This window comes from Capsicum annuum, chromosome 4 (assembly GCF_002878395.1).
Source record: "Capsicum annuum cultivar UCD-10X-F1 chromosome 4, UCD10Xv1.1, whole genome shotgun sequence".
Lineage (NCBI taxonomy): Eukaryota > Viridiplantae > Streptophyta > Magnoliopsida > Solanales > Solanaceae > Capsicum > Capsicum annuum.
Window position 1 is genome coordinate 230,684,118 of NC_061114.1, and position 12,477 is coordinate 230,696,594.

Sequence of the window (12,477 nt, forward strand, 5' to 3'; positions counted from 1 at the left end):
GAAACAGGCGGTTGGAAAATGACCCGACGAGTTGGATATAAATATTAAATCAGCTCATTTTTTACACACTCCCGAAAAATAAACTTCTTCTTTGCTTCTATCTATTTTCCTCTTTTCTTTCGCTATGGATCCCTACAAGGTATTTTCTTTTTTCAATTTCTATTGAAGAGTTCTTTTTATTTTTTTATTTTTTTTATTTTTTTTATTTTTTTTTAAATATGATCTGTTAGGCTGTAGAGGATTTAAGTTTTTTTTTTTGTTTGTTTGTTTGTTGTTTGATTAGATTTTTGTAGATTAATCTGTTTCTAATCCCTTTTTAATGTTTGTTCATTGTGGCATGTGAAGGAATAACGATGTATGCGGAGAAATTGAGATTTCGATTTCTTATTTTTGGTTAATTTGAGTTATTTTGGGGGTTTAATTTGGTATTTGAAGCTTATTTTGCCCTAGTTAATTTGGTATCTTCTTGTTGTTGTTGTTAAAAGAGTGTGTGGATTTGTGTGTTTTGTTTGATTAGTTTTGATCTTGCAAAGGTCAGTTTTATCATTGTTTTGGGGGTTGATTTGTTAGATGATAACTTAGTTAATAGTTTATACTTTTAAAAAGGTCACATTTTAGTTGAAAAACGTGACTTTTTGAGATACTTCATGCGTTTTAATATTTTTTAAAATTTTGATTTGATGCGAAGTTTAAGAAATAAAAAAAATTTTGAATCTTGTGGTCTTGAATAAAGATATGTCACATGTATCAAAATATTCTTTAATCTTGTGATCTTTTAACATGTCATGTGGAACATTGCAATTAAAGAGTTGCTAAGTAAGGGAAATAGACATTCTTTTTTAAACAGCTGTACTAGAAATGAGAAGGACAAATAAATAGAAAAAGGAGGGAGTAATAACCATCAATTGAGTGTCAATCTCAGGAATCAACTCCTGTCTTCATATCCAAAATAGTTTAGTTTTCATTTTTATTTGTTGATGTACCTTTTATGGAGCTAAAATGGTTAAGTGTCTGTAGTGGTATTTTGGTTGCTTTTTATTACTGTGTGATGCACACGAGGTTAATGATTAATGAGTATGAAATTTGATGCAGCACCGTCCTTCAAGCGCTGCCAATTCGCCCTATTGGACAACTAATTCAGGTGCTCCGGTGTATAACAACAATTCTTCCCTGACCGTGGGAGCTAGAGGTGCTTTTTCCTACTCTCACCTTTCTTATAGTGTGTAAAGTTTTCTCTTTTATTCTGATTTTTGGTATAAGTACATATTCCCGACTAGTAAAGCGATAGTTGATTGATAAGAACTATTATTCCTTCTAACTTGTATTTTTCATGCGCATGGGAAACCAGATTCCAGTATGATATAACTTGTTGTTTTTGATATGATGAGTTCCACCTTAAGTTGTAGGGAGACATGTTTACCTAGCTACTTAAATGGTTAGGACGATAGGAGTCGAAACAATATAGTGTCTGTCATCTCTAGATGCGCATATCGTCCTATTTGTATTTCTGAATCGGGTCAGAAAGTGAATGCATCGCCTGATTTTAGGGACACTCTTTCGTTTGTGTTAAATCATTATGAATACATAAATATGAAAAGAAAAAGCAGGAGTTACTGTTCTCCTAATTTCTTAGCCTGATACTGGTACTCCTTGATGCTCTGCTAGGAAAAAAGTGTGTGATCTAGATGGTCATTTGTTGAATGGCAACTAATAAATTGCTTTACTGTTTTTGTACGTATGCCTGATGTTTCACTTTTCTCTTGAAGAATATCTAACATAGTATGAGTAACACCGTTCCTAATAGTTAGCAGAAAATAGTGTAATACGATAGGAAAATGTAGATGGTTGAAAGATGGAAACAATGCATGATGGTCCCTTGAAGATCATCACTCTTAACTATTTATGCCATTTGAATAATTTGAATCAGGAAAGAGTTAGTAGAACCTGATTAAAGTGATTAAAAGTTCTTTGCATATTTCAAACCATGCAATTTGTCTCGTGTAATAAAGGTTATTTTTGTGAGATCATTACAGATAAGATTCTGTAGTTTTCTCTTTAGAGATATTATATTAACATTTGCAACATTTCCAGTTTTTAGTGGATTTCACACCTTGGATAAGAGTATTGAAACTTGCCATTCTTTTTTTTAGGGCCAATTCTTCTCGAGGATTATCATTTGCTTGAGAAGCTTGCCAATTTTGATCGTGAGAGAATCCCAGAGCGTGTTGTTCATGCCAGAGGTGCCAGTGCCAAGGGTTTCTTTGAGGTCACTCATGATATAACCCGTCTTACATGTGCTGATTTTCTTCGAGCTCCTGGTGTCCAGACACCTGTTATTGTGAGGTTCTCTACTGTTATTCACGAGCGTGGAAGCCCCGAAACCCTCAGGGATCCCAGAGGATTCGCTGTAAAGTTTTACACCAGAGAGGTAATTTTCAATCAGATGCTAGTTTTTTCTTGCAATGTCTTCAGTGCCAGATTTTTATTCATCGGTACCCTAAATTGTATGCCTGTCAAGCTGGTAAGAGAGCATTGTGGAAACACAAGCCTATACTTCATTTCTCTTCCTGGCTTTGGAATCAGCAATTGATTTATAGAACAGGTTGAAGCAAGTGTCCATTTGGAAAACTGAGAATTGAAAGGTCAAGTATTCTAATGTGAGTAGTGTTTGGTTTCAGCCTTTAGTGTTGCTTAATTTGCATGATGATTTTTCCATTTGTCTCATCCTTTTGAGTAAATTTTGAACAGCAATACTCTATGTTCATATGAATTTGTTTAAATTAATAATCTCAATCTCGAACTCGATGAAATCCAGCTGCATCTGTTTACAAGCCTAAACACCATGCGTAGATCATAAAATCATTTATGTGGTGCTGCATTGAGATGGTTTGGTCTCTCATGGATTTCGAACAAATACGATGTTGAAGGGAGTATTCAAGTGTCAAAGAGAATGTTCACTTCAATGAAGTGTATCATGTGTTTCTTGTTCTCATGATTTTTCTTTGATGGAAATAGTAATTTACGTAAGGGCCATTTTCTGTTTCCTGAACAATGGAGGCTCTGTACTTAGTTTGTGTTTGCTGAAAATGAACGTGCTGCATTCATTAGTTTCTTTTGTTTAGTCGATATTTTGCTTCTTTTTGTGTTGGTACTAAAATTTTCATTGACACCTCCTTACTTCTGCATCTGTGCTCGTTTTTGTAATTCAGGGTAACTTCGATCTGGTTGGAAACAACTTCCCTGTCTTCTTTGTCCGTGATGGAATGAAGTTCCCTGACATGGTTCATGCTCTAAAACCAAATCCAAAGTCCCACATTCAGGAGAACTGGAGGATCCTTGATTTCTTCTCTCACCATCCAGAAAGTCTTCATATGTTCAGTTTCCTGTTTGATGATCTGGGTATCCCACAAGATTACAGGCACATGGAAGGTTCCGGTGTTAATACCTACACGCTGATCAACAAAGCTGGGAAAGCACATTATGTGAAATTCCATTGGAAACCAACTTGTGGAGTCAAATGCTTGTTGGATGACGAAGCTGTTAAGGTTGGTGGAACAAATCATAGTCACGCCACCCAGGATCTCTATGATTCAATTGCTGCTGGGAACTATCCAGAGTGGAAACTGTTCATCCAAACTATCGATCCTGATCATGAAGACAAATTTGACTTTGACCCCTTAGATGTAACCAAGATCTGGCCTGAGGACATTTTGCCATTACAACCAGTTGGTCGCTTGGTATTGAACAAGAATATCGACAACTTCTTTGTAGAGAACGAGCAGCTTGCTTTTTGCCCTGCCATTATTGTCCCTGGTATCCATTACTCGGATGATAAGCTTCTCCAGACTAGGGTATTCTCATATGCTGATACCCAGAGACACCGTCTTGGGCCAAACTATCTGCAGCTTCCACCTAACGCTCCCAAGTGTGCTCATCACAATAATCACCATGAAGGTTTCATGAATTTCATGCACCGTGATGAAGAGGTATAGTATAATACACCCTTGCTATGCCGGTTGTTGACGCAGTGTTTTTTTGGTGGGTAGTTTAAAGTAGAAATGTTCATCCGTTCCACAAGTAAAGAGAAGGGTTAGTAATCATGTTATTATGTTATTAGATTAGATGTGGCGTTGTCTGTTGAAACTTAGGAAGGCAGGAGTAGGCACTTTGGTCTGATTATGGAGCTAAGTTGCGAATTTTGGTTCCCACACTACTTTAAGAGTGCATTTGTTGATAGTTCACACTCTTTTGATGTTTTAACTTGATGCTGTATGCTTTTTCAGGTCAACTATTTTCCCTCAAGGTTTGATCCTTGTCGCCATGCAGAGCAGTACCCAATTCCTCCTCGTGTCTTGAATGGAAAACGTGATAGGGTAAAACACAGTTTATTTTATCGTTGGCAGCGAAAATCATGGTTTCTGATGCGAAGTTTATTTTATTATAGCAGTTTTGACAGGCCGCTTTTGGCCTTATCTGTTCCATGGTAGAATATATATATATATATAGTACTCTGCTCATGTTTTGATTCTAAGTCGTGTCAACTTTACGCTCGGTCATTTATTGCAGTGCATCATTCAGAAAGAGAACAACTTCAAGCAGCCAGGGGAGAGATACCGATCTTGGGCCCCTGACAGGTATAGTCTAGTTCCTTTGCTATATTTCTCACTCACCAACTTGCCACCCCTATTAAGTATGTGCTTATCTGCCGGCCCTGTGATTGCAGGCAAGAAAGATTTATCTGCAGATGGGTTGATGCTCTATCTGAACCTCGAGTCACTCATGAAATACGCACTATTTGGCTCTCATACTGGTCACAGGTCTGAGTTCTTTCCTTTAAACGTTCATCAGTACACCACATTTTACCCTGATGTACACAACGATAACAAATGATTTGCATGAATATGCCGCAGGCTGACAAGTCTCTTGGTCAGAAGCTCGCCTCTCGTCTCAATGTAAAGCCTACAATGTGAAGGTGTGATGACTGATAACGGGATTTCGTATGTTGTTGCTGTGCTGAAGAAGAAATCCAAGAAAACAATGTTTGTTCTGGTATACTGTTTTGGTGATTGGGGTTGTATGTTGCTGCACCAAACAAACTTTCTTGTATTAGTTCTGATGTTGAATAAGTCTTAACGTCTTAGTATCATCTAAGTATCCTAAGCCTTCTTCTTATGCGTCAAATAAAAGGATTCTCCATTCCCGTATTCTAGCTCGCCTATCCGTTGTACTGTATCAGCTAAATATGTGACATTTTATTCTTTCATATTTGTGACATTCTATTCTTTCTTCAAATCCTAATTTATTAAAAATTGAGATTAGTTTCTGATAAGATACAAAATGCGAAAAGAGACACAAGAAGAGAAATTAAAAGTTTATTAAATTGATGACCCTATAACGTTAATTCTATGATAAAAAACACTTTTTAACTCCCGAGACGACCTTGAGTGAAACTAATCCGCTCGCAACTAACGTTTCACAACAAGGTTCAACAAAAACTTCCAACAAGATCAAAATACTCTCTAGTGTAAGTTTAAGAAAAGAAAATCCTAGCTATTTATTACAAAAGCGAAGGTCCTCCTTAAGCAACACATCTCCCATGTCCGATGTTGTTCAATTGCATCATCCGATATAGCGGGTTATTGAGGTTCTCTCAATCTTAGACTGATTCGTCAATCTGAGATCTCGTGCTCTGAGTTGTCATCCAATATCGCCCTTGTTTTTCTAAGGTGATCAAGTCTTGAATCCTTAGATGTTGATCATGAAACATAAATCTCAAAAGATTGGTACTGATTCATACACATCAATATCAATTGAAGAGATAATACATAAATATGACCCTAAACTTGACAGCAGATTATAACTTTGACCTTAAACTTTGACAGTGCACAAATATGACCTTTAACTATACAAAACTACACAAATATTACCTTTAAATGACTTTTCACTATTATTTTTTTATTATTTTTGGCTCAAAGATTAAAATGGTATCTAATTTCTTTTGTCATTGCGGAAAAAGAACAATATTAAAGATTTATTAATTAGGTGGGTCAACCTCATACGAAAAAATCGCGCGGGTATGTATATATTATAAAGCAGAGGGTGAATTTAAGTTATATAATATATCTAAATATAATTTATCGAAATATAATTTATTTAAATATCTAAATATTAAATTTATTTAAGTTATTAACTTAACATTATTAAAGATAGTAGCAGTAGTATATTAAATTAACGTTATAAAAATATTATTAAATTAACACAGGGGTGGACCTACGTGGTTTCCATGGGGTTCACCAGAACCTCCTCGGTAAAAAAATTACGTTATATATATAAGGTAGAAAATCTATATTTATGTACGTATATTAATGTTGAACCACATGAAACAAGACACTTAGATAGCCCAGTGATGTTATTTGCTCTTCTTGGGCGCTTCCTTCAGCCTACTGCGCGGATTCGATCCCTAAATGAATAAAAAAATTATAATAACAATAAAAACGACGTCGTTTGAACACAAAAAAATAAAATTTTGACAATATACAAATATGACCTTTAACTATTCAAAACTGCACAAATATGACCTCCTTCCAAGTGAGTCCTTTTAACGATGTGATATCGTGTGATTGGATTACCTTTCCACATAGGCGCGAGTGAAACTCACGAATGGGGGTTGCAAAATTGGAGGTCATATTTGTTCAGGTTTTGAATAGTTAAAGGTTTTATTTGTGCACTGTCAAAATTTAACGTTAAAGTTATAATTTGGTGTCAAGTTTAGGGTCATATTTATGTATTATCTCTCAATTGAAACATACATGAAATTTTATTGCTTATTGGGATTAGCTCACATAACGAAACGAGATCACATATATTAAAGGCTTGTTTGATACAAGAGATAAATGATAACAAATCTCGGAATTAATTTTAGGATTAGTTTATCCCACGTTTGCTTGGGACAAAATTTATTGAATAAATCATTTCAAAATTTTAGTGTTATTTTTATCTCATATTATCGGTAAAATAACTAATACAACCCATTAGGGGTCGTTTGGTTGGGAACAAGTTATCTCGAGATTAGTTATTCCACCATATATATGGTGGGATAACTTATTCCATCACTAAAGTATAAATGATGGGATAAATAATTAGTTAACTAATACCTCAAATCAAAATGGATAAAATAATCATATATTTTATTTCGATATTATTATAACTTATACCTCACACCAAACAGTCCCGAAGTAATTAATTTGTCTACCTAATAAACGCTTAAAAATATATATATATATATATATATATATATAAACTTTTTAAAATTATTAAGTCAAAAGTATTTTTATGCATTCGGTCTTATTTTATTCTATTTGATTTTGCAATAATTGACAGAGAGAAAAGAAAAAAAAAAAAAGACAACTATAAAGGAGTAAAGTGCAATTTCCAAATTTATAAGTTGGACTAAAATCTTTGACTTCACCAGCTCACTTCCCTTCTCCCCACTCAACAAAATCCCCAATCTCCATCCCTTCAAACCCTAATCCAACCGCCGGCGAAAAACCCTAAATGGGAGCAAGCAGTGACCCGAACCAACAAGACGGATCCGACGAACAACAACGCCGCTCCGAGATCTACACATACGAAGCTCCATGGCACATTTACGCTATGAATTGGTCTGTCCGCAAGGACAAAAAGTACCGTCTCGCTATCGCTAGTTTACTCGAACAGTACCCGAACCGGGTCGAAATTGTCCAGCTTGATGACTCCAATGGCGAAATCCGATCCGACTCGAAACTCTCATTCGAACACCCGTACCCGCCTACGAAGGTAATTTTTATACCCGATAAGGAATGTCAGAAGCCTGATCTTTTAGCTACATCGAGTGATTATTTAAGGATTTGGAGGGTTAATGGGGATAATAATCGGGTTGAGATTAAGAGTTTGTTGAATAATAATCGGAATAGTGAGTTTTCGGGTCCGTTGACTTCATTTGATTGGAATGAGGCCGAGCCTAGGAGGATTGGGACGTCAAGTATTGATACGACGTGTACGATTTGGGATATTGAGAGGGAAACTGTGGATACGCAGTTAATTGCGCATGATAAAGAGGTTTATGATATTGCTTGGGGTGGTGTTGGTGTGTTTGCTTCTGTATCTGCTGATGGATCGGTTAGGGTTTTTGATTTGAGGGATAAGGAGCATTCGACGATTATTTATGAGAGTTCTGAGCCTGATACGCCGCTTGTAAGGCTTGGATGGAACAAACAGGATCCTAGGTATATGGCTACGATAATAATGGATAGTGCAAAGGTTGTTGTTTTGGATATTCGTTTTCCTACGCTACCTGTTGTGGAATTGCAGAGGCATCAAGCTAGTGTGAATGCTATTGCTTGGGCTCCTCATAGTTCTTGTCATATTTGTACTGCTGGTGATGATTCGCAGGCGCTTATTTGGGATTTATCTTCGATGGGTCAGCCAATTGAAGGTGGATTGGATCCTATTCTGGCGTATACTGCTGGTGCAGAAATCGAGCAGCTTCAGTGGTCTTCGTCGCAGCCTGATTGGGTTGCCATTGCTTTCTCCAACAAGCTTCAGATTCTAAGGGTGTGAATTGGTGTATACTCGCACTTCAGCTTCAGTGGTCCTCCTCCAGGCATTCTTCTCCAAGTAAAAATTGTCTTTTTTTCTTGGTATTTTATTCCGAAAATGAAAAAAGAGGCTTATTACTGACAGTAGTTAGACCTGAATAGTATATCTTGTGCCTAGGGCTCTATTATCGTAGAAGTAATTGGAATTCACGTTGTACGTGGATTTAGTTCGTCAGCATTGTTGTGGTTGGTCTGAAACTTCTGTAGTTTGTATTATGTTTATTGAAAACAACAATTGGACTAGTCAAACCATGTGTTTTGATGTTTCCGGAAGGATTTTTCGACATTATGGAACTGTTTTACTTCAACATACTGACTTTTGAAATTGCTACTTGTAAGATAAATACTAGTAGTGGTGGTTTAAACTTCTTATCAACTGATCACAAGAGTTTTAGCTGTCATTTATTAACCGTTCCGAAAAGTTACTTTTCCATGGAACATCTCAAATCTGAGACATGCAGAAGTGAGCAAAAGGATAGCAAGAGGCCTTTCCTTTTTGTAATTTATTTAGTAACAAGATCAACTTCGCGTGCAACCTATAAAATTCCCATTTGATAAGAGTGAATCTTTGTGCGCGTGTGTGTGTATACATATATACATATAAGATCACACTCATTTTGAACCCACAAACTCTAGATTTTACATTTTTCTCTTGTCAGTTCAAAGAGTAGGTATCTCCGATGATTTCTGAATGCTCACTGCCTCAGTTATGAGCTACTTCCCAACAACTAAATTTTGGTACTATGGGCTTGAGTCCAGACGGAGGCAGTCATCATAATAAATATGCTCAATAGTAGAACTTTTTCATTGTTGAAAACTCAATTTTGAATGATATGTGGTGTATATGTATGGTATTGGTATTGTGTGTTTTTTCATCTTTAAGACTTAGAATTCCGAGTTGACATTCTCAATAAAAGAAAGTTGGATTGAGATACAATGGATCAGAATATGTGATACAATGGAATAAAGCAGATTCAGGAATGGATTGGTATCTTATGTGCCGAATTAATGTGGGAGGTGATGTTAGGCAGAGATCATCCAACATGCATATGGACTGTGTGAAAGGAAAGGAATGCAACGTGTGTTGAAGATGTAAGCAGCTCCATCCAGGGAATGAAAATGAATTTATTTTGTTATTTTAACTTTGTTGTAAAGGAAACCAATGTCACACGTAGAGGAAGCTAAAACACTTATTAGAATTCTTAATATCCTTATAAGAAGAACAAGGCCACACTTCTGCATTCGTTTGTAACAGTAAATATTGCTCCAACAAAGCCTTTGTTCTGATGATTAGAGCACTGTAACCTTTCTTGAAAAAGATATGGTTTGATATCGTAGCAGAATCTTATTTGACTATTTTATTTAACATGCAACTTTTCCAACAAGCAGCTTGCTTTTTTGCTCTGCCATTGTTGTCCCTGGTATTTACTATTCGGATGATAAAGATTTTCCTGACTAGGATATCTCATACTCTGATACCAAGAGACTCCACCTTGGGCCAAACTATATGCAGCCCCAAGTTAATGTTACGAAGTGTGCTCGTCACTATAATCACAATGAAGGTTTCATGAACTGCAAAAGTAGAAATGTTTCTTTTTCATAGGAAAAAAGGGTCCAAGCATGTAGTACACTAGTCGTTGTGCTATGTATGTGTATGTGAACTTAGAAAGGCAGGATAGGTACTTCGATCTGATTAGGACGCCTTGTTGCGAAGAAAAATAACCTTTAGTTTCCACACAACTTTAATGGTGCATGTGTGGATTGTTCTAAATCTTTTGATGTTTTAACTGGATCTGCACTATTTCTTGTAAAGGCTTGATCCTTGTGTTTATACGGAGAATTAAGTGGTTCCTCTTTGTGTTGTGACAACGAAGCGCGAAAATGTGATGCTCTCTTTACGTTGAAAATATTGCATTTTTGGTGTGAAGTTGCAGGGATCTTAGGTTCGAAATCATGCTTTTTCGGTCGAGTTCATCATACGGGGCTTGCCTAGTGTATTTTACCTCTCCCGTGTGGTCTGCAAGCAGGGTTGCACACCCGAAGGATAGCAGATGCGAGTATCCCTTTCAGCAATTAGATATTTTCATTTCTTCTCATGTCTTGATCGAAGAGCGTGATCAGTTGACGCTTTGTCTATTTATTTTTCAACTTGAAATTTTGAACTTTGATTCTCATAAACCAGATATGTCCAACCAATTTGAACTTTGTCCAGTCCGCTGTTGAATATAGATATTGCCCACAACTGCTCCTGTTTTTCTCATCATTCATTGTCGGGGGAGCGTGAAGGTGACTCTCCATTTATTTATTCTTCACCCTGGAAATTACAAGCCTCTGTTGTCAAGTCAGGTTCATAATTTGGATTTTATCTGAACAATCTCACACCTCATCTAGTCCACTTGAAAATTTAGATACTTTCCATTTCTGCTGGTGCTTTTTTCTTTCATTGTTCACTTTAATTGCACATCCAATAGAGCTCCAACGGCAGTATACTTAAGTTATTTGATGCTTTTCGGCGTGTGCCTGGCTATGATGGCACGAGTGATAACTCCGTTACTGTGAATAGTTTGAATGATGAATGATCAGCAGGCTTCACTTAGAAGTTACATTATTCTCTTCATGTGTGAATAATGAGATATGTTGGAGCTCCAATATTGCAGTCCACATGTAATATTTCTACTATTTTATCACTTGCCTAGTCAGTTTGTCTTCATGCATCTTTACTCTTAATTCATGGAAGAAAATGTTTATTGGTCTCGATGGCAAGTTTGGCTGGAACTGATGTTCAGGTTGAGTTTTCACTTTGAACTTCAGATATCGGAGGATTCCTATGGTAGGAATCTAAATTCTATCGAAAGTGTTATGAAATACTTCCTAAAGTATGTGGTTGCAGGTACTGTTGTCTTCAAGTGCATCATTGAGAAGGAGAACAACGTCAAGCAGCCAGGAGAGAGAGAGAGAGATCAAGGGCAGCTGACAGGTAGTTTAGTACCTCGATCGGCTATCGGCTGGTTTTGTTATTGCAGGCAAGAAAGAAAGATCCGTCTGCAGTTGGGTTGAGATGCCTCTCTCTAATCCTGTTGGTACATCTATAGCAAGGTGCCCACCTATTATTGTCGAGTGGGAAATCTGAAGGCAAGATGCACTGTGAAATAAGTCGAGGTGAAGCCAAATGTGAATAGGACATGGAACTTGATATCAGTCTCCATGTCTCAGCTGGTGAAGCATCGATGATATCAGGAAGTCAACCTGGAGCTGAAATGGGGGATAGCTTAGTTGTTGCAATGACGAAGAACATCCGGTTCAAGAATAAACCTAGTCCTGAAGTTGTGAAATCGAATTCTCATGGAAGTTGGTAGGGGGAAGGTGGTGCAATGAGGATTTACGTTGGTTGCCTAATTTTTGCCTGTTCTTGTTCCCAGGTACAGGTAACTGGGCAGAGGCTAGTGCTCTCTCCTATGTGACTCAAATGGCGAATTGCTATTGGCTTTGTTCATATCACTATTAAATTTTGGATTTGAATGCCGATGCTAGTGGTATGGACTGTGTACACTTTACGCTCTCCAGACTTAAATCCCGTTACTTCATAAAATTTGAAACTATGGGTTTACAATATCAAATTAATGGCAGACACCCTTTCCCTAAACAAGTGTCATTTGGCACTAGTTTTCAAATTTGTGTAAATATATACTGTATTTTTTTCCAAACATTAATATCTACTCAAATAGACCCTATCACTCACTCACTAGTTGAGTTGTAATAATATATAGAATGGTTTTAACTTACTAGTTTTCATACTATATAGTTGTAATAAACTAATAATAAATTGACTGAGTTTAACTTA

General features: G+C 36.6%; 2 protein-coding genes across 2 annotated transcripts; both read left to right on the forward strand.

Moving 5' to 3' along the window:
- The first annotated feature begins 92 nt into the window (after positions 1–92).
- LOC107866793 (catalase isozyme 3) lies at positions 93–5,204 on the forward strand. Its single transcript, NM_001324922.1, is given in 8 exon segments — positions 93–139; positions 1,093–1,189; positions 2,151–2,428; positions 3,210–3,986; positions 4,284–4,373; positions 4,567–4,634; positions 4,724–4,817; positions 4,911–5,204. Coding segments are annotated over 8 exon segments (1,479 nt in total). The 5' UTR covers positions 93–124; the 3' UTR covers positions 4,971–5,204.
- Positions 5,205–7,431: 2,227 nt separating this feature from the next.
- LOC107866792 (WD repeat-containing protein LWD1) lies at positions 7,432–12,477 on the forward strand. The gene is made up of 2 exons (XM_047411398.1): positions 7,432–8,655; positions 11,527–12,477. Exon 1 carries the CDS (start codon positions 7,555–7,557, stop codon positions 8,596–8,598), a length of 1,044 nt encoding a protein of 347 aa, XP_047267354.1. The 5' UTR covers positions 7,432–7,554; the 3' UTR covers positions 8,599–8,655; positions 11,527–12,477.

Bases quoted from the DNA above. Each gene is read 5' to 3' on its own strand.
- LOC107866792 (XM_047411398.1), top strand. From the start codon at position 7,555: ATGGGAGCAAGCAGTGACCCGAACCAACAAGACGGATCCGACGAACAA.